At 51.1% G+C, this 22,327-nt stretch overlaps 1 protein-coding gene and 1 non-coding gene across 6 annotated transcripts in view; both read right to left on the reverse strand.

The window, feature by feature from the left end:
- Nucleotides 1-242: 242 nt before the first annotated feature.
- TBC1D31 (TBC1 domain family member 31) overlaps nt 243-22,327 on the reverse strand; it is a 185,547-nt gene continuing 163,462 nt past the window's right edge. For all 5 annotated transcript variants that reach the window (XM_066578806.1, XM_066578807.1, XM_066578804.1 and 2 more), the window contains 3 exons: nt 16,706-16,829; nt 1,083-1,208; nt 243-480 (listed from right to left, as the gene is read on the reverse strand). In XM_066578806.1, coding sequence (XP_066434903.1) covers nt 338-480; nt 1,083-1,208; nt 16,706-16,829 — 393 coding nt within the window. In that variant the 3' untranslated portion in view covers nt 243-337. The remainder of the gene's footprint in view (nt 481-1,082; nt 1,209-16,705; nt 16,830-22,327) is intronic.
- Nucleotides 15,150-15,261, reverse strand: LOC136579381 (U6 spliceosomal RNA). Its single transcript, XR_010786858.1, has one exon. It is a non-coding gene; the product is annotated as a U6 spliceosomal RNA (small nuclear RNA).

Here is a 22,327-nt window from a genome sequence, read left to right on the forward strand (position 1 = left end):
CCTGTTCAATGGCCTTCTTGGGTTACCATAACTTGTTTCAGTGAGTTCTCAGGTTAAACCTTCCTACTTCTGTAGCCGTGCAGAGAGCGGGGAGCGCCAGCTGCTTCTTAATCAATAAAGCCGCCATTATTTACCATAACTGCCTATTTCTATAAGAGGTTACTCCCCGCGGACCGGCGGCCCCCTAGTGGAGAGGAGCGCCTACTGCACATTCTCACATTCTCATCATGACTCCACAATGCTTTGGTATAAAACGTGTTTAATGGATTTTGCGCGATGCGATTCCGGTGGGGAGAATAAATAGACTTGTGATGAGGATGAGCCCCAGGAGGCGGCGTCACACCCACTGTGCGCCGGCAGGGTGTGATGGCTGGTACCTTCTCACGGCCTGGGATGCCAGTTTGTGGCGCAGCGCCCGGACTTCGGACATGAGCGCTCGCTCTTTACTCTCCAAGTTTTCTCTTCCACGATCCAGAGAAACTACAAAAAGACAAAAACACCAGATAAAGGCCACGGCGGAAGATGGATGCGCCAAAGCAGAGACAAGCGTGTCAGGCGCTGGGCAGCTTACATAACATGCACCACTTCTCACGGGGACAGGAATGCGTCATCCGCAGGTTACATGGGACTGCAGGTTGTCCAGGAACGGCAGAAGAGGGCTGCAGACCAAAGGAGGAGGCTGGCAGAGAGGAAGTGGGCGGGGTCATGGCTTAATGCTACCCCGTTCACCATAGCCCCGCCTCTTCCCCCTCCTAGGACAAGCCTCCAATGATTGAACCAACAGCAGCCATGTTATGCCATTCCTGGACAATCCCTTTAAGGCCCAGCAGCACTGTATTATGGAGGCACGCTGCTCTGGATGCTTCCATATGGCGCCTTATTACATAAAGGGTGTGAATGAGGCCCAACGGACAGCCCCCCTGTCATGGCGGAGGCGTCACCATCCGAGGGAAGGTATCCGCTCGGTTATCAGCAGATGCGTCTATTTCTAATCAGCTTTGATTCTATTTCCCGCTGCCTCCTGGGATTTCCTGCACTGGAGTCCACAGGAAATAAACTGCAGTCTTGTGGAGGAGACTCACAGTGAGCCGATGAGCCGGAGGAGGAGACGTCGTTCAGACACACATTTTGCGGTTTGCTCCAAGCTTCTTTATCGCCGCGAGCAGAATCCTCATCTGGAGAACATGGACGCAAGTCATGAAGCCCATCTGTAAAACAAAGCAGATCCTCTGTGACACCTCCTGTCATTGGGAGGGCAGACCATAGCCAACAAACTGCAGCTTCAGCATCTAACAGCTTCCCACAGGGTGAGAGCGCCAGAGATCAGCTGTAATCAGGGAGCCTGGCACCAGGTGTTCAACCTCCCTGCAGCGCCTCCACAGGAGAGGAGAGGCATTACACAGTGTCCATGGAAACCAATGGGAAGTCTGTGTAATGCAGGACATGGTCAAGTCCGCCGGAGGAAAGGTGGGGGTTATAATAAGCATCAAACACCACTGTAAACAAAAAGAACAACTACCTTCAGTAAAGTTCTCCCCTCCATAACAGGATTGTAACCGTTTAGTGCTAAACATCCGAAGGGATAAAGAAGGACATTCGCCAGTGTGAGGGGTCTCCAAATGGCACTCCAGACCTCAGCGAGCCAAAGGGCCTGATTTCTTAGAGGGGTTGTCCAGTTGTAAACTACCGCGCGCCTATCCTCAGGATATGTCATCAATAGTAGATCAGTGAGGGTCCGTCACTCGGGACTCCTGCCGATTAGCTGTTTGCCCTCGAGCACTTAGACCATTTCCCAGTGAAATGAGTTTGACCTGCAATACCAAACCTGGCCACTGCAGTGGGAATGGAGCTGTCTACTTTGCAGAAGTCAGCTTAGTGCACCAGTCCCGAGAACAGCTGATCCGGGGGAAAGGGGTCCCTGGTGACAGACCGTCGGCAATCTATTGATGACATATCCTCGTTACATGGTGTCTGAGTCTGCCATCAGTCTGGCTGATCATTGTCAGCAATAGTGATAATGCATTACTGTACTGATGCAATGCCTTAGCGATCATACAATGCGGGTTGAAGGAACATAAAAAATGTGTTAAAAAAAATTAAGTGTAAAAAAAACAGTGGTTTAAAATATAAAGAACATTCCCCCCCCCCCCCCCCACTTTTCACCCCTTTAAGAAAAAAAGGACATTTGGTATTGATGCTCCCACAGCAGCCTGCACAACAAAAAACGAGACAATCGGGGCAAACACAGGATTTTTGGTATAACTTACTGTAAATTCTCTTTCTCGTCCCGTTCATTGGGGGACACCGCAAGACCGTGAGTATAGCTTCTGCCACTAGGAGGCGACACTAAGCATAGAAGTGTTAACTCCTCCCACTAGCTATACTCCTGCAGGCATCCAGAGAGCGCAGTTTGGAGGAGCAGCCAGAGGGATACGAGAACAATATTTAATGAATAACAATGCTGAAGAACTGTATCCTATTATACCGTTATGTGTGACGCACAGGGGGCACGGCGGCCGCACAGGGGGCACGGCGGCCGCACAGGGGGCACGACGGCCGCACAGGGGGCACGGCGGCCGCACAGGGGGCACGGCGGCCGCACAGGGGGCACCCCGGCCGCACAGGGGGCACGGCGGCCGCACAGGGGGCACGGCGGCCGCACAGGGGGCACGGCGGCCGCACAGGGGGCACGGCGGCCGCACAGGGGCCACCCCGGCCGCACAGGGGCCACCCCGGCCGCACAGGGGGCACGGCGGCCGCACAGGGGGCACGGCGGCCGCACAGGGGGCACGGCGGCCGCACAGGGGCCACCCCGGCCGCACAGGGGCCACCCCGGCCGCACAGGGGGCACGGCGGCCGCACAGGGGGCACCCCGGCCGCACAGGGGGCACGGCGGCCGCACAGGGGGCACGGCGGCCGCACAGGGGGCACGGCGGCCGCACAGGGGCCACCCCGGCCGCACAGGGGCCACCCCGGCCGCACAGGGGCCACCCCGGCCGCACAGGGGCCACCCCGGCCGCACAGGGGGCATGGCACAGTCCTAATACCAGACTGGGTGGGTGCTGTGTCCCCCAATGAACGTGAAAGTGATTTTAGTTATACCTATTATAGTTTGGTAAGTTATACCAAAAATCCTGATTTCTCATCCGTATCATTGGGAGAAACAGCAAGACCTTGGAACGTTCCAGAGCAGGACCCAAGGGGGTGGGAAATGATAAGAAACCGCATGTGCAACGAAGCGCAATAAGCTGTGCAACTGCGACTAGCATGGAGGGAAGCCTAGGCATCCAGCATGCTCAGAGACGGAGTATAAAAGGACCCCAATAATGGTCCCATGCACCATCGGGAGAGAGCTGACAAAAAGCTTCCGAGGAACCCGCTGTCCGCGTAATATGTGCCGTAACACGGCCTGACGACATGATGTCCATGGCACGGTAAACCTGTACTGCCGCGGACTGGAGTTAGTGCAAGGAGCCCATCTTGGAAATCCAAGGACACGACTTGTGTTGTCAGGAGGACCAGCAGAGAGTGAGGGCGACTGAAGAATGCCACCTGAGAGAGGTAATTTTGTGAAGCCAGACAGAACCCACTTGTGACCGGTGCGTCCCTAACGACGAGCCACCATCGATAAAGGTGGCAATGGAAGTCTTCATTGAGGTGGATCCAGAGACCACCTGCCATGAGGGAATATGCAACAAGTGGATAGCGACCTTCTCCTGATGACAAAACGACCGTGGCCAAGTCCACCTGACAGAGCCTCTTGCTCGGGAGACTGGATGCCAAGGCGAGCTGTAGGTGACCTCAGAGCGCGAAACAGATTTAGTTGTAGCACCTTCTGTACGAATGAGTATCCAGGAAACAACTGTGGTGTCATCAGCGGCACTGGAGCTGAAACTTCAGAGCGTTGGTGCCTTCTAGCTGTCGATCGAGGTGAACGACCACCTTTACAGAAATTCAGACTGTAAGCACCGCCTTCACAGTCCCGTCATGAGGAAGGAAGCGGATGGATTCTAGAATGCCAAAAACAATAGACCCGTTGCATTTCACCATCGTGTATGGTTGGAGTCCCACAATGGCTATGGCTCGGAAGTTTGCGAGGTGAGGCTCACCTTTTTCTGGGTGGACTGTCCTACAGGCAAGTCGTAAAGGCAGCTGACTACTGTCACAATGTGGGGTACTAGAAGTCCGTCCTAAGTCCGTATAGCTGAAGCGTGGCATGGCTGCGATGCAGTGTATTCCAACAACCCCCACACGCGACATTGGTTGTCTTAGTAGCTGTAGGGTGAAAGAACTTGCGCCAAAAAGTTCTTCAGCCTGTCCCAGCCAGACAGGCCGTCGTTCTACGGCCGTACCGCTGTTGAAGGGTGAAAAGGAAGCCTCCCAGGCGAATGCGTGAGAGCTACAGCTGCTAGAGAATGGGAGATGGAGACACTTGGCTCAAAAATCCCAGTAGTAGCAGCCCACCGAACTCGTGACAATGTCCACAGCAGCCACCTTCTGCATGAAGTCCAGCCTTGGAACAGGTGCCGACTAGGGTTGGCTGCTTTTAAAGATGTCAGGGCAACCGCATGACTTTAATCAGACACAAGAAAAGTCAATCTTACACCAAGATCACACAAGTACGTGAATCTCGCTGGTTCCCCTGCGGAAACACCAGGATCAGGGAGAGACGAGCGCTAATGATTGAAGGCAGTATAGGTGTATATGGTTCCACAGCCTCCTGCAAGCAACAATGCAGGAGGAATATAACAGGAGAGGTTTGCAGCATACGTCCGGTCCGTCTGATTTAAACGCTTTATCTCTCGGACTGCGCAGTGTAAGGCGTAGGCCGAAAACTGAACCAGACCCGTGAGAGGCAGAAAACTCACCCCCGGTGGGTTTCAGCCATACTGGCTGCACAGGGCCTGCACCAAATGACAGGACCTTGAAAAATGGCACTAGCGTCTATGGATGTCAGAGATGGCCAAGCTAAGAATCCACTGTATATGGGAAGTATAGTACTAACTTCTGTATACGATCGGTCCCACAAAGGAACAGGATTGACCTGGTCGGGGCGTAGTTGCTGAGGAACTCCAGCGAATTCTCTGCTGACACAGTCACCCACCTGTAGGGAGGCGCATCAGCCATAGAGCGAATTGACGCTCGTCAAATGGGACGTGACAGGATGCATGGCATCCCAACTCTTTGGCTTAGCGAACTAGTCGCATCCAGGCTCCAAAGTCGGACCATAATTCCACGCATTGTACCTGCGCAGGAAGGATCTATGGGGAAACGCCGAAGGAGAATAGTTGGAATCTACTCAGAATTCCAGAGTACGGCAACAGTCCGGCCATCCACAATAGAGGAGACTTCGTGGTCCGATGTGCAGCTAAATTTGATCCCGTCCCAACAGGTCTCATCCAGGCATTACAGACGCCACGAGCGACCCACGGCCACAGCTGATGGAACCAGCGGTACAGTCATTCAAGAAAGCAGTACCTGCCATTTTAGAGCCAAAACCAAGTGGAGAGGGATCGGCCCATAGTGGTTCAGTGTGTCAGAGCTGACCGAGGGGTGCCAGTAGATGGATCTACAGCCCCTAGGCTCCCTGTCAGAGGGAGAACCCCCAGACTTAACACTAAACGTAGACTGAAGAAGACTGTCCGCACTACGAGACGTTCTGTGACTGGACATCAATCCAATATTTAGGTGAGAGTGCCCATATTATGTGGCTCTGGACGGCCCCAACCTGCAGCCCATCCTGTAAATGGAGATCATGCCAAGGTGCCTGTAAGGAACCGCAGGCGGCCACCATAGGGGAGCTAGCCGTTAGGTAAGGCTCACCCGATCATAGAGCAGAGATGAGGAGCGATGTGTCCGCTGACTTCCTGTGCAGAGTCCTCTTTCTGTAATGAAAGGTACCAGCGGTCTCAGCAAGCCGGAGGAATGCTGACAACCATTTTGAACAATGTTGTTCGTAAGACGAGAGAATCTCTGGCTGGATGTAATCTCACACTGCAGCGAGAGCGCCCTTGCTATGTGGCTCTGGCCGCCCCCATCCGCGGGTTATCCTGGACACGGGCACTGTGGTGCGCTGGCAGCAGGGGAGCTACTGTCAGGCGAGGCTTAACCTGCTCGGGAGCAGGGAGCAATGTATCCCGACAACCTCTGAGTCTAGTACTCTTCGCATATGGGAGGTACCACAGGTCTCAGCCAGCCCGGAGGAATGCTGACAATCAGGTTTGAACACGGTTATCCATAAAATGAGATATTCTCTGCTAGATATAATCTCGTATGTAGCAAGAGTGCACATATACGTGACTCTGGGCGGCCTGTCCGCGTGTCATCCCGGATTCTGACCCTGCACTAGGCTGCCTGCAGGGAAATGCAGAAGGGGCGACAGATGAGCTATTGCTAGGCATGACTCAACCCGGTCCGGAGCGGACATGAGGGGCAAGGAGTCCAAAGACTCCCCGTGCCAGTACGGAAGGTACCACAGGTCTCAGCAAAACCAGATTCACTTTGAGTGGATTGGGCAGGGGGGCGCAGGGCTGTGGCGCCTAAGCCAGTAGGGCTCCATAGTGGTTCCAGCTGCATAGGACCCTGCACACACCAAACACCGGCTGCCTCGCAGACCACAACAGGGACTCCTTGCGCGGCGGCTTCACAATGCGTGGCGGACAGTGAATATACGCCCCACAGTGCAAAATATACACCAGCCGCACCAGGGAATGCACAGTGGCAACCAAGCATCAACACACATGTTGACCCAAGGCACACGGCGGGGCTAATTTGAATGGTCTTCCTATCGTGATTCCTGCGCTTCTGTAGTCTAGGCCCAAGCTGGGGCCTAAAGTTATATTACGCTCCATGTTGTTGCAGGCAACCAGAAGAAAGTGCCGCCACAAACAAATGGGCCCAGCAGCAACCGTGGCATGACATGGTCACTCACTCTGCCTGCCGGGCACCAAGCGCAGGTAGGTCCGAAAAACTGGGGCCTCAATTTCCAGTCGCATTGACCGGAAGTCCGGCGTGGGTCCGTGCGAACATCGCCTCAATTGACCACTATGCCCACAGGGGCCCCAGACAGGCCAAGGCTAGTGCGGGGATTGGAAGGCCCTAAAAGCCAAGCCTCATAGAATGGTAGAGTTGGAAGGGACCTCCGGGGTCATCGGGTCCAACCCCCCGGCTCAGTGCAGGATCACTAAATCATCCCAGACAGATATTTGTCCAGCCTCTGAACACTTCCATTGAAGGAGAACTCCCCACCTCCCGTGGTAACCTGTTCCACTCATTGATCCCCCTCACTGTCTAATATCTAATCTGTGTCTCCTCCCTTTCAGTTTCATCCCATTGCTTCTAGTCTTTCCTTGTACAGATGAGAATAGGGCTGATCCCTCTGCACTGTGACAGCCCTTCAGATATTTGTAGACCGCTATTAAGTCTCCTCTCAGCCTTCTCTTCTGCTCAATATTCACAGATCCTTTAACCGTTCCTCATAGGACATGATTTGCAGACCGCTCACCATCTTGGTAACGCTTCTCTGAACTTGCTCCAGTTTGTTGGTGTTTTTTTAAAGTGGGGTGCCCAGAACTGGACCCAGTATTCCAGATGGGGTCTGACTAAGGAAGAGTAGAGGGGGATAATGACCTCACATGATCTAGACTCTATGCTTCTCTCAATACATCCCAGAATTGTGTTTGCCTTTTTGGCTGCTGCATCACATTGTTGACTCATCTTCAGTCTATGATCTATTAGTATACCCAAGTCTTTTTCACATGTGCTGCTGCTTAGCCCAATTCCTCCCATTCTGTATGTGCTTTTTTCATTTTTCTTGCCCAGATGTAGGACTTTGCATTTCTCCTTGTTAAATACCATTCTGTTAGTCACCGCCCACTGTACAAGCTTTTCTGGATCTTTTTGAATCCTCTCTCTCTTCCCTAGTGTTAGCTATCTCTCCTATCTTTGAGTTGCCGGCAAATTTGATCAGTTTTCCACAATTCCCTCCTCCAGATCATTTATAACAATGCTGGCCAATAATGGGCCTAGGACAGAGCCTTGTGGTCCCCACTTGATACATTCTTCCACTTGGATGTGCAGCCATTTATGACCACTCTTTGAGTACGATCACTCAGCCAGTTGTGAATTCACCTAACAGTTACCTTTTCTGGTTAATTACTCCATTCTCATTCAAGTACTTGCATACATGCTGTTTAATAATCTGTTCAAATATCTTTCCCGGTATATAAGTCAGACTCACAGGCCTGTAGTTTCCTGGATCCATCTTCTTTCCTTTTTTTGAAGATAGGGACAACATTTGCCCTTTTCCAATCTTCTGGGACTCCTGTTTTCCAGGAATTGTCACAGATTTTGATGAATGGTTCAGCAATTTCCTCCGCTGCTTCCTTTAGTATCCTAGGATGTAAGTCATCTGGACCTTGAGACTTCAATTCATGTACGTTAGCTAAGTGTTCCCACACCACCTCACTGCTTATAGATAGCCAGCATTCTTTTATTCCCCCAATAGCACAGGGAAGATCAGCTGATGTTACATCTACTTTCTGAGAGAAAACAGATACAAAATAGGAATTTAAAAGTTCTTCCTTCTCAACATCATTCTTCACCAATTCACCATTTTCATCTTGTAAGCATCCAATAGCATCTTTGACTTTTCTTTTGCTTTTGACCCCCAATCCTTTTTTATTGCTTTTGGCCTCTCTTACAAGCCTCAATTCATTATCAGTGTTAGTTTTTCTGACACTTCCCCTACAGTTTCTGCAGACTGCATTATATTCTTCTTTAGATATTCCGCCCTTCTTTCAATTTGATAAACATATTTTTCTTCGTTTTTAGCATGTGGGCATGTTAAGTACGGCGCAAGCCGCTGTGGACATCGCCACCGCTGGCTGCTACGCCCGCGGGGACCCCCCGACTGTTGTGGGGGGTCTCTGATCGTGCCAGAGAGCAAAGGCAATGCAGGGCCTGATGAGCCTGAAAAGTCGTGGTCTCAATTGCTACCCGCGCTGACCGTAAGCCCAGTGCGAGCTGCCGCAAACAGGCCATGGGGGTCCCTGACAGCCACAGAGGCCAAAAGCAGTGTGGGGGCTAGTAGGCCCGAAAAAACAGGGCCTAGAGTAATGGCCACGGCAGCGCATTGCTCACCCCGCCGCCATCTCCAGCGGGCTCTTTACAGCAGCGGCAAGCCCCAGGGCAGCAGGTGAAAAAGTAAGGGGGCCCCTTCCAACTAAGTGACTGGCTCAGGCTGAGAGGGGAGAGGAGAGGGAGGGTGGACAGAGGGACAGAATTACACTTAAGTGCTGTATACTCACCTCTGTTACAGAAGATCCATCCCCTGCCACGACGAACTTCCATCATGGCGTCCATCTCCAGCAGTGTTTCCTGCTGCACTTGCCGTTGCAGAGAATGGGAGTTGCTCCAGGGTGGGGAACCATATAGTTGGTGGGCATCGATCTACTGCGCACAGGCATGATTGAGCTACCCGGTCTTCATTGGGTTGGACGTAAACAGCACAGCGGAGACACAGTACTGTTTGCCCTTCCCTGGGGGGGCAGGGAGGCCAGGGAAAAGCCATACCTCCCCATATTCCCACAAGCGACACCTTCCGTGAAGACCTAAACTGCATGCCTGCCTCCTGCAGACACCAAGCTAAAAACTGAGCTAGCTGAATGCCTGCAGGAGTATAGCTAGTGGGAGGCGTTAACACCTTTATGCTTAGTGTTGCCCCTTAGTGGCAGAAGCTATAACCAAGGTCTTGCTGTGTCCCCCAATGATACGGACGAGAAACACGTATTTTGTTCTTTTCTCTTCTCAAAGACAGGAATTAGGTCCTACCTGTTAATTCCTTTTCTTGAAGTCATCCTGACAGCATACACATGGAGGTTGCCTGCTGGACACCTGTTGGGACAGGAAGCGGAAACTACAAAAGGCAACTCCCACCGCCGGCTCACCAGTGTGTACCAAATAACTACAGTGACCCGGCTTTGCTTAACCAATCATTTCTAATATGGAAATCATAGTACAATACGTTACTTCATTTAAAAATAACTGAAGGGGAGGGAAAAGCCCCTATGCTGTCAGGATGACTTCAAGAAAAGGAATTAACAGGTAGGACCTAAGTCCTGTCTTCCCCTCGTCATCCTGACAGCATACACATGGAGGAATACCAACAACCAAGGGCTTTAGGGAGGGACCACTGCCTGTAGCACCTTCCGCCCAAAGGCCATATCCCGGTTGGCCCCCAAATCCAGGCGATAGTGTTTAACGAAAGTATGTGTGCTCGACCCGTGGCGGCTCTGCAGATCTGGTCGGTTGTCGCCTGGGCTCTCTCCGCCCAGGAACAGGCGACCGCCCTAGTGGAATGGGCTCTAATGTCGCCCGGGAGTGGGATCCCTTGGGATCTGTACGCCTCTTCTATGGCCCTCCTTACCCAACGCGCTAAGGAGTCCTTAGTAGCGGCCCCTCCTCTGCGTGGACCTTGAAATTGAATGAAGAGGTTGTTAGACTTCCTGAAGGAATGTGTGACCTCCAAATACTTCAGGACTGCTCGTCTAACATCTAAATTATGGAACCTCTGTTCCGTGGTATTACGGGGTTCCTGGCAGAAGGAGGGAAGTACTATACGCTGTTCTCTGTGAAAGTCTGTGAGAACTTTTGGTTGAAAGAAGGGGTCAGGCCTGAACTCTATTTTATCTGGGAAGGTGGTCATGTATGGGGTCCTAATCGAGAGGGATTGGATCTCCCCGATCCGTCTGGCGGATGTGATGGCCACTAAAAAGGCAACTTTGTGGGGGAGGATCTTTACTGATAGATCTTCCAGGGGCTCAAAGGGGTGTGCGCAGAGGGCCTGCAAAACAAGGTTCAGGTCCAATGGGGGCATGGTTTCTTTTATAAAGGGATGGAGTCTGACTGCCCCTTTCAGATATTTCTTAATTAGCCTATGGTCGCCTAAGGGGAAGTCGAAGAAGGCCCCAAGGGCGGCCACCTGGACCTTAAGGGTACCAGGTCTTAGCCCCATGTCCAAACCATCCTGTAGGAACTCCAATATTTTGTTAATGTCGGGCTGTTGGAGGTCATGTATACTATGCGCCAACCACCTAGAGAAGGTATCCCACACCCTGGAGTATATTTTTCAGGTGGATTTTTTGAGGCTCTCACATAACGTAGTGGTCACCCCCTCTGATAGGCCCCGGCTCAGGTATTTTACCCGCTCAACTTCCAGGCCGCCAGTCTGAACTGTCGGACCTTTGGGCATATCAGGGGACCCTGCTGAAGGAGGTCGTCTCTCTGCGGCAGATGTAGAGGCGATCCTGTGTCGAGAGAGCGGCCAGGAGCGGGAACCAGGGTCTCTTGGGCCAGAATGGGGCCACCAGGATAACGGAGCCTGGGGACGCCTGAATTTTCCTTAGGACTCGAGGAATCAGGGGGATAGGTGGGAAGGCGTATGCAAGGTCCCAATCCCAGGCCTGGGATAGTGCATCTATTCCCAGGGAGCCCCCGTCTGCTCCCATGGAGAAAAACCAGGGACACTTGGTGTTCTCCCGAGAGGTCAACAAGTCCACCTTGGGTGTCCCCCATCTCTCTAAATTTAGCTGGAACGCGTGTGGATGTAGAGTCCACTCCCCGGGGTCTATCTTCCTGCGGCTGAGATGGTCCGCCATGGAGTTCTCTGGGCCCCTTACGTGGTACGCTGTGACGGAAGGCGTCCGCTGCTCTATCCACCCGAGAACTTTTGCCGCCAGGTCTTGGAGTCGGGGGTTCCGCGTGGATCCCTGGTGGCGGATGAGGGACACAGTTGTTATGTTATCCGAAAAGATCTTAATGTGTCTACCCCTGATCTCTGTCTCGAGGCCCCGAATGGCCTTCCAGACAGCGCAAAGTTCTTTGTAGTTGGAGGATTGAGCAGCTTCCTCCCGGTTCCAGCCCACTTGGACATAATGACGGCCTAAGTGGGCCCCCCAACCAGTTGCACTTGCGTCAGTAAAGATGGATACTGGGGATGCGGGGTACCAAGCCGTGGCTCTGGCAAGGTTAGAGATAGACATCCACCATTCCAAGGAGGATTTTATCTTGTAGGTAAGGACGACTTTCCGATCCAGGGAGGCGGGGGATTTATCCCAGTTGTTTAGGATAAAGTCTTGGAGGGTTCTACAATGTAACTGGGCCCAAGGGACTACCTGATGCAAGAGGTCATGAGGCCGAGGACCCTCATGCCTCTCCTAAGGGAGACTTTAGTGGTTAGAGAAAGTGCCCGACACTCATCCTGGATCGTTTTTTGCCTTTCTAGGGGAAGGGATGAGCACTGATGGTGTGAGTCCAGAATCACTCCCAGAATTTTTTTTTTTTTTCTTTCTGCTCGGGCAGAAGACTGGATTTAGAGGAGTTGATGATCCAGCCTAATGACTCGAACAGACGGAGTGTGAGGTTGACCTGGAACTGGAGTTCTGAAGCCGATCCTGTTATGATCAGGAAATCGTCGAGGTATGGGACAATCAACACGTTGTCAGTGCCGCCACCATCTCTAACACCAGTTTGGAGAACACCCGGGGTGCGGAGGAAATCCCGAACGGCAGGCACGTAAATTGAAAGTGAGAGACAGAGCCATCTATCACCAGGGCGAACCGCAGAAACCGCTGGGAATCTATGTGTATACGGACATGGTGTGTCCTTTAAAGGGGTTGTCCCGCGGCAGCAAGTGGGTCTATACACTTCTGTATGGCCATATTAATGCACTTTGTAATGTACATTGTGCATTAATTATGAGCCATACAGAAGTTATAAGAAGTTTTTCACTTACCTGTTCCGTTGCTGGCGTCCTCGTTTCCATGGAGCCCGTCTAATTTTCAGCGTCTAATGGCCAAATTAGACGCGCTTGCGCAGTCCGGGTCTTCTTCTTTTCTCAATGGGGCTCCGTGTAGCTCCGCCCCGTCACGTGCCGATTCCAGCCAATCAGGAGGCTGGAATCGGCAATGGACCGCACAGAAGCCCTGCGGTCCACCGAGGGAGAAGATCCCGGCGGCCATCTTCAGCAGGTAAGTAAGAAGTCACCGGAGCGCGGGGATTCAGGTAAGCGCTGTCCGGTGTTCTTGTTTAACCCCTGCATCGGGGTTGTCTCGCGCCGAACGGGGGGGCTGTTGAAAAAAAAAACAACCCGTTTCGGCGCGGGACAACCCCTTTAAGTCCACGGTGGCCATGACACTATCCGGCGCAATTAAGGGGATTGCTGACCGCACCGATTCCATTTTAAATCTTTGATACGTGATTTATTCAGGAATTTCAGATTAATTATAGTTCTATGAGATCCATTGTTTTTTTTTTGTTTGTTTTTTTTTTGATTAGGAACAAGGGGGAGTAGCACCCCTTGAATAGTCCTTCTGCGGGAACCCGAGTGATGGCCCCTAGGGACAACAGCTCTTGCACCCCCAACTGGAGGGCCTGAGCAGACGCAGGTAACTGGCAGGGGGTGACTATGAACCTCCGGGGAGGAAATTTCAATTTTGTAGCCATCCGAGACTAGGCGTAAGGCCCAGGGATTGGAGGTCGCCTCGTTCCATCTAAGGGCGAACCCTTTCAGTCTACCCCCTACTTGTAGGATCCGGGAAGGCAGATTCTCACCCTTTCCGCCTTTGGGATAGGACCAGCGTCCGGTTTTCCCTTTCCCCTTGTATGCTCTTGAGGGAACAAAAGGAGGAGGGTAGGAGGAGGAAGCCGCTTAAACGATTTCTCCGATGGTAGTCCCTGGCTCTTATCCGATACCTTCTCTAGGAGAGTATCCAAGGAAGGCCCGAAGATTCTGTGTCCTTGGGAGGGCAGGGAACAGAGTCTATTCTTGGAGGCGTTATCTCCTGTCCAGGCCTTAACCCAGAAAGCCCTCCTGTTGTGTTCGAGAGGGCTGCTGAACGGGCCCTGAACCTCACTGACTCCATAGAGGCGTCTGCCCGGAAGCCGGTTGCCTCTGGAGGAGGGGAAGGCAGCTGGAGATGTCCTCCCTAGAGCCCCTCTGAGAAATCAGCGTCTGGAGTTGGTCTAACCAGACCGACATAGATCTCGCCACAGATGTGGCCGTGATGTTGGCTTTGACGGTCAGGGCCGTGGTCTCCCAGGCCTTTTCCATCGCAGAATCCACTCTGGTGTCTAGTGGATCCCGCAGTTGGGAAATGTCCTCAAAGGGGAGGGCTGCTTTTTGAGACCCTGGCGACCGCCAGATCCCCCTTAGGGACGGTTTCTAGGAACTCGATATCTTCTGGTGTGAAGACCATCCGATCCTTGAATTCCTTGGACAAGAAGAATTTCTGATCGGCCTGCTTCCACTCTGTCAGGATCAGCTGTTTTAAAATGTCATTAACTGGAAATGACGGTTTTGGCTGTGGTAGGAGTCCCCGGAACAGGCAATCCTAAAAGGATGGCTGCTGCGGCACCTCTTCCTCCACCTGCATGGTGCGCTGGACTGCAGTTAACAGCTGACCCAAGTCCGCCAATGAAAGGAAATACTTCCTTGTATCCTTCATGGGCGGCATGGATTCTGAAGGAGAATCTTCTAGGACCTCCTCAGAGTCTGACTCTTCCATTCGTGCCCGCCTTACCCTTTCCGTGGGGGGCGGCAGAGAAAGAGAGGAGAGCGAGGCTTCAATCTCCTCGCGGATCATGGATCGGATGTCCGACATGCCCAAGGAGCCCTCTTTGCGGATCACCTTCTCCGTAGGGTCAGCGCATAGTGGCTTGGTGTGGCCCTCTTCTAGCCGCCGCAAGCCAACTGGACATTTGCGCACTCGCTTTTTGGCCTCTCTAACCTTTTGTGCATCTCTGTCCTAAGAGACGGAGACAGCAAAAAGGACTTCCAGCAGCAGATCCTGATGTCTCAATCCTCCCTCCCCGGTACTCCTAAAGCAGTCTACTCACCAGCAGGCTGCTTTCAGTGTCCTCTCTGGCTGACATCTTCAGTAAGGTGCAGACAGGAGAGATGCAGAGGAATCCAGTCCTTTTAAATTTTCAAATTTTCAAATTTGGCGCCGACACGCCCCCTTTAAGTGAGGCCCGCGCCCCCCGTGATGCGGCCGCGCTGACGTCACGCCGCCGCGCCGGACCCGGGGGATACACCACATACACTGGGACACCGCCAACCAGCACACTCGTGGGGACGCACGCCGACCAGCACACACGTGGGGACGCCGACCGGACGAATTTGCATGTCATCCTTGCGCAGGGGCCATGCCAATCTTCTCTGTATCGTTCCAATTTTAGTATATGTGCTGCCGAAGCGAGCACTTTTTTTTTTTTTTTTTTTTTTCCCGAGCGCTGCTGGCATACCTCTCTAGACGTGGATCCCTGGAGACACCGGCGTCCGAGCCTGCAGGTACCGGGGCTGCTTCCTACCGGTACGACAACCCCACTGGGCAGCGTACCGGGGGAGGATTTTCCCACGGGGGGAACATTGCTGGGTAGATCCTGCGGGTGAGGGTCCCCTCGTAGGGTCTCACCCGCGCAAGCCCTGCCAGCCCGAACAGAGAGTTGTCCCCCCACGGGCGGACAGGCTGCATGGGAGTCTTCTTTCTTCATTCACCTCCAGGATAAACCTGGAGGCTCCGCTTGGACTGTCCTGTAGGGACAGGAAGACACTGGTGCGCCGGTGGTGGGAGTTGCCTTTTGTAGTTTCCGCTTCCTGTCCCAACAGGTGTCCAGCAGGCAACCTCCATGTGTATGCTGTCAGGATGACGAGGGGAAAAATGCAATAAAAGTGATTAAAAAAAAGCTTGTCAGGCCAAAAACAGACCCTCAACGAGCTCCGACCGTGGAAGAATAAAACAGTTCTGGGGCTTTGAAAGCAGAGTTACAAAGCAAAAAAGAAGGGTTTCATTGTGCAAAAGTGGGAAAAAAATGTTGGTATTGTTGTAATCGTACCAAACAGCATGAAGCCTTTATCGTGATGTCATAGAAGAGAAAAAGCAACAGCAATGCTAAACAATGTTTTCTATCCCGTCCCTCTGAAAAAAATGTAACAAAAGTGTTACAAAACATTATATGACAAAAACGACACCTCGCCGCATGAAAAACACCCCTCATGTTGGCAGAAAAATAAAAAAAAAGAGTTATAAGTTTTTGAAAAGTGGAGATGTGACAATTTTTGATTTTCATCTTTGGACAATTTAGGGCACGTCATTAAGGGGTTAAAAGGTTCTTTTAGACAGCGGCCGCTGTTACACTTGGGACACACTGGGGTCAGAGCGAAAGCCGCTGCTCCGGCCCGCGTAGTGGCTGGCACTCGTAATTGAAAGCTGGGGTCTCAATGAAATTAGTTGGAGCTGAGCCTGCAATCACAAGAGCCGGCCACTAGGCGGGTCAGATCAGCAGCTCCCACTCTGACCCCAACGGATCCCACCGGCGGTCACTTGCCGGTGAGTTCTGTTCAGGTAAAGGGACCTCAGCTATAAAGTAACAGACAGCCTCTACTCCTCCCGAATGATTCCGTTGTGGGCGGAGCTACAGTGCAAGTTTAGGAATACCTAACAGGTGATGCTTAAATGGAAGGTTCGTCCAACAGCCGACTCCCCCCGACTTATGGGTGCTCTTCACATGTTTAGGGAGGTAATCTGACCCCCTCAATCCTTCTGTACCTCAACATCATCTGCTGGGGGAAGTTGAGCCGCCCCCAAACACATGAGTCATCAGCAGGTCTGGAGGCTGTAAGTCATGAAGCGCTGTGTGTACAGACCTGAATGGTCACTCTCGCCGTCCTCTAGGATGTCCTCCGGCAGCACCTCCTGCACCGATGCACTGGCTAAGAGCTTCCTCCGCTCCGTCTGCAGCTGCGATGGTCGGCTCGACACTTCTGCCCACTGAGGAGATGAAACGGAGTGATGACACCCTTTCCACGTCCCTACAAAGGTCCAGACTGCACTACTTGTAGCTTATTAAATGGGACTTATCAGGAGACTACATATCACGCTTGTTTGTAGGTAAAGCGGCTGACCAATCCTAGACAAACCAAGATGGCTGCGACGCTTCTCTGCCTGCTGCACACTGTGCTCTGGTAGTCTTAGGAGGAGCAGCTGGAAGCTATGAGGAAACTCATAAGGCCATGCAGGCTCCTCTGGAAAATTTATGCAAGTGGGAGGATGGAACAATAACCTCTGCAGTGCCACCTATTGGAAGTCAGCATTCCTGCAAGTCAACGTCAGAGCTTGTAATAATGACTGGGAATATGAGCTAGAATCTTCTCCAGAAGGAGGGGGTCACCATCTAAACATGGTTGTCAGTTAGAGGGGTGATCCGACCAGATCCCACCTCTGTCACGGATCGGCTAATTCAAGCGCTTTCACTGCTACAACCACTTGTCACAGCAGAGCCTCGATCATTCACTCTAGTGGGATTGTAAGCGCAGAGTCGTTCGAATACAGGTGGATTTGTACCCAGCTTTCCCGGGCTCCTGCACGGATGCAGAAGGAAAGCTCAAATCACCCCCTGATCCGCTCCAAGGCCTCCAGCACTCTACAATACCCACACGCTACCGCTGCCACCACCAGCTTATGTTTCCCAGGTAAGCTGGAACCCAGACTAGGGATTATTAACACAATTTTCAAGTTATGGTTCGTTTTAAAACAGACAAGGCTTGACTAATAAATTGCAGATTTATTCTAAAAAAAGACTAGCAGTGCTAATATATATACATTTGTACAGAAAAAAAAGGTGTTACCATGGAGACAGGGTTACAGGCATACACAAGAGGCAGTATTTTAAAATGAAGCCAGGAGAAAATAAAGAAAGATGCCAAAGTTGGGATATTCACCAAGGTTCTGATTCGTGCGCAGTCACTAAAGCCAACTGGAAAGCCTTACGCAGTAGCGCATCTCCGAAGTTTGACCCTAGAGGTTCATTGAGCCCTGAGTTATAAAGGATTCCCCAGATCACACCTCTGCCCCGCCCCCTCTGAGGTCATTTAGAGAGGGGTGGGTAGATGCGGACGACCTCTGAAAAAACACGATTCCCCATTTTGTCCATACTTCTGCAGGAGATCCTCTGATCTGGAATATAGTCCCGGCATTTTTCTGGTCCTGATTTTATCTATTCAGCAATATCAAGCATGACACGTAAGTTATAGCCAGGTACGCATATATGCCATTTGAGGGTGTTCTGGGGCCGGTACCTCAATGTGTGTGGATGCGTTTTAATTATCTGGACTGCCCAATTTCAAAAATATAACTCATATCAGGCCAGGACCTTCACACAACTAATAACCATTATTAAGAGATTTGCCATTAATAAAAGTTTTGGAGCCAGGATGCCTATTGGAACCATGGGAGGTGTCACACCTCACTGGCAGGGGGGTAATTAACATTCCCCTGTCACTGCGTTAACTTTATTGCCATCCAAACAAAACACTTCCTAAGGGCACATGGTCCTTAAAGGACTGGCATTGTGAAGGAGAAGGGAGAAAAGGGGGGAGGGGGAGTCAGTTCAACTTTCCTAGTGTCCTCAATGGCAGCTGGTTGATACTTCATCAATCCTTACATTACAAGGGTTGTTTTGAGGTCTTGAGGACACCTACCGGAGCTATTCATCAGCAGACCAATGGCCAACTGAAAAGCTAAATTACAGGAAACTAAGCCAATGATCTACATATGTAATCAGTCGACTGTTCGATGCAAACAACTCATTTGCACAAAGGATTTCTCGCGCCGTATAAAAAGGACCCAAAAAACTGATTGGCCAGCAGTGCTCACATATATAGCAGGAAGAGAACCAATAATACTATTCACTACTGTTACACCTAAAAATTTACCCCTCAGCCCCCTTTGTGGTCCTTTTTCACCCCCCTCCTTGCGGACCTCCACAATGAGCAGGAATCATAAAACCACAACCTGCTGGAGACGTCATGCATGTCTACTGCCTGCTCACACCGCGCCACTTTCTGCTATGACGCGGGTGGAGATGTGACAGATGCTTCATATTTTTCGGTACTAATAGAGTTGGTGATATAATTGTATAGGCCTGATGACTAATTAATTCTAATGAATATTAACTAGAGATGAGCGAGCACCAAAATGCTCGGGTGCTCGTTACTCGGCACGAAATTATCGCGATGCTCGAGGGTTCGTTTCGAGTAACGAACCCCATTGAAGTCAATGGGCGACCCGAGCATTTTTGTATATCGCCGATGCTCGCTAAGGTTTCCATTTGTGAAAATCTGGGCAATTCAAGAAAGTGATGGGAACGACACAGCAACGGATAGGGCAGGCGAGGGGCTACATGTTGGGTTGCATCTCAAGTTCCCAGGTCCCACTATTAGGCCACAATAGCGGCAAGAGTGCCCCCCCCCCCCCCCGCACTGTCAGCATAAAGATCGTTCTCCTCTGGCACAGCTGTAACAACGATGTTAGCCCATTGAATTCAATGGAACCAGCAATACAGCAGGAGAGGAGAGGAGAAAGAGGAGAAAGAGGTGCAGCAAGAAATGACTCTACCCACAAAGAACAGAGGAGAAGAGAAAGAAGTACAGCCAGAAATGACTCTACCCACAAAGAACAGAGGAGAAAGAGGTACAGTAAGAAATGACTCTACCCACAAAGAACAGAGGAGAAAGAGGTACAGCAAGAAATGACTCTACCCACAAAGAACAGAGGAGAAAGAGGTACAGCAAGAAATGACTCTACCCACAAAGAGCAGAGGAGAAAGAGGTACAGCAAGAAATGACTCTACCCACAAAGAGCAGAGGAGAAAGAGGTACAGCAAGAAATGACTCTACCCACAAAGAACAGAGGAGAAAGAGGTACAGCAAGAAATGACTCTACCCACAAAGAGCAGAGGAGAAAGAGGTACAGCAAGAAATGACTCTACCCACAAAGAACAGAGGAGAAGAGAAAGAGGTCCAGCAAGAAATGACTCTACCCACAAAGAGCAGAGGAGAAAGAGGTACAGCAAGAAATGACTCTACCCACAAAGAACAGAGGAGAAAGAGGTCCAGCAAGAAATGACTCTACCCACAAAGAGCAGTGGAGAGGAGAAAGAGGTACAGCAAGAAATGACTCTACCCACAAAGAGCAGAGGAGAAAGAGGTACAGCAAGAAATGACTCTACCCACAAAGAGCAGAGGAGAAAGAGGTACAGCAAGAAATGACTCTACCCACAAGGAACAGAGGAGAAAGAGGTCCAGCAAGAAATGACTCTACCCACAAAGAGCAGAAGAGAGGAGAAAGAGGTCCAGCAAGAAATGACTCTACCCACAAAGAGGAGAGGAGAAAGAGGTGCAGCAAGAAATGACTCTACCCCAAAGAGGAGAGGAGAAAGAGGTACAGCAAGAAATTACTCTACCCACAAAGAGGAGAGGAGAAAGAGGTCCAGCAAGAAATGACTCTACCCACAAAGAGCAGAGGAGAAAGAGGTACAGCAAGAAATGACTCTACCGACAAAGAACAGAGGAGAAAGAGGTGCAGCAAGAAATGACTCTACCCACAAAGAGCAGAGGAGAAAGAGGTACAGCAAGAAATGACTCTACCCACAAAGAGCAGAGGAGAAAGAGGTACAGCAAGAAATGACTCTACCCACAAAGAGCAGAGGAGAAAGAGGTACAGCAAGAAATGACTCCACCCACAAAGAGCAGAGGAGAAAGAGGTACAGCAAGAAATGACTCCACCCACAAAGAGGAGAGGAGAAAGAGGTACAGCAAGAAATGACTCTACCCACAAAGAGCAGAGAAGAAAGAGGTACAGCAAGAAATGACTCTACCCACAAAGAGCAGAGGAGAGGAGAAAGAGGTCCAGCAAGAAATGACTCTACCCACAAAGAGCAGTGGAGAAAGAGGTACAGCAAGAAATGACTCTACCCACAAAGAACAGAGGAGAAAGAGGTCCAGCAAGAAATGACTCTACCCACAAAGAACAGAGGAGAAAGAGGTACAGCAAGAAATGACTCTACCCACAAAGAGCAGAGCAAAGGAGAAAGAGGTAAAGCAGGAAATGACTCTACCCACAAAGAACAGAGGAGAAAGAGGTACAGCAAGAAATGACTCTACCCACAAAGAGCAGAAGAGAAAGAGGCACAGCAAGAAATGACTCTACCCACAAAGAACAGAGTAGAGGAGAAAGAGGTACAGCAAGAAATGACTCTACCCACAAAGAACAGAGTAGAGGAGAAAGACGTACAGCAAGAAATAACTCTACCTACAAAGAACAGAGGAGAAAGAGGTGAAGCAGGAATGACTCAACCCACAAAGAACAGAGGAGAGGAGAAAGAGGTCCAGCAAGAAATGACTCTACCCACAAAGAACAGAGAAGAAAGAGGTACAGCAAGAAATGACTCTACCCACAAAGAGCAGAGGAGAGGAGAAAGAGGTCCAGCAAGAAATGACTCTACCCACAAAGAGCAGTGGAGAAAGAGGTACAGCAAGAAATGACTACCCACAAAGAACAGAGGAGAAAGAGGTCCAGCAAGAAATGACTCTACCCACAAAGAGCAGAGGAGAGGAGAAAGAGGTCCAGCAAGAAATGACTCTACCAACAAAGAGCAGAGCAGAGGAGAAAGAGGTCCAGCAAGAAATGACTCTACCCACAAAGAACAGAGGAGAAAGAGGTAGAGCAAGAAATGACTCTACCCACAAAGAGCAGAGCAGAGGAGAAAGAGGTCCAGCAAGAACACCAGGAAGGAGTGACAGTCTGCAGGAGCGGCGCAGATCGTCTGAAGAAGTAAGTAATGCTTTTTATTCTTTGCTCCACTGTATTGCCGGCGTATAAGGTGACAGTTGGGGGGTCGTCTTATACGCCCCGTCGCCTTATACGCCGGTATATATTTTTAGTGTATCACATTTCTGGATGAATTGCAGGGAAGGGGTTATATATTTAACCCCTTCCCGACCATTCATCCTGCGATCGCTGGCAGCCCATTGCATTCAGTGGAACCTGCTGTATTGCCGCTCCATTGAATTCAATGGGCAAACATCGTTCTTCTCTGTTACAGCTGTTACAGCTGTGGCAGAAAAGAAGGATTTGTCTTCTATATGTTCTCAATGGGGTCGGCGCTGCTGCCGCCAGCCCCACTGAGCGCATATAGAGACGATTTATGGCCTTTAGAAGGACCGTTGGGGTTCTTGAAGCCTACAATACAGCTAACGCTCTCCCTATAGCAGTTCCAACACGATACCACTTTCCCTGAACTAATGTCAGAATGCATCTGTGGCGAGGCGCGGGAGGGGCAGATTTCAATACTCGGGTGACACCTGATCTCCCCAGCCACTCACAGCAGGGGGGTGGTATAGGGCTTGAACGTCGCAGGGGGAAGTTGTAATGCCTTCCCTGTCTTTCAATTGGCTAGAAAAGCGCGCTAACGTCTCAGAGAGGAAACT

This window comes from Eleutherodactylus coqui, chromosome 9 (genome assembly GCF_035609145.1).
Source record: "Eleutherodactylus coqui strain aEleCoq1 chromosome 9, aEleCoq1.hap1, whole genome shotgun sequence".
Lineage (NCBI taxonomy): Eukaryota > Metazoa > Chordata > Amphibia > Anura > Eleutherodactylidae > Eleutherodactylus > Eleutherodactylus coqui.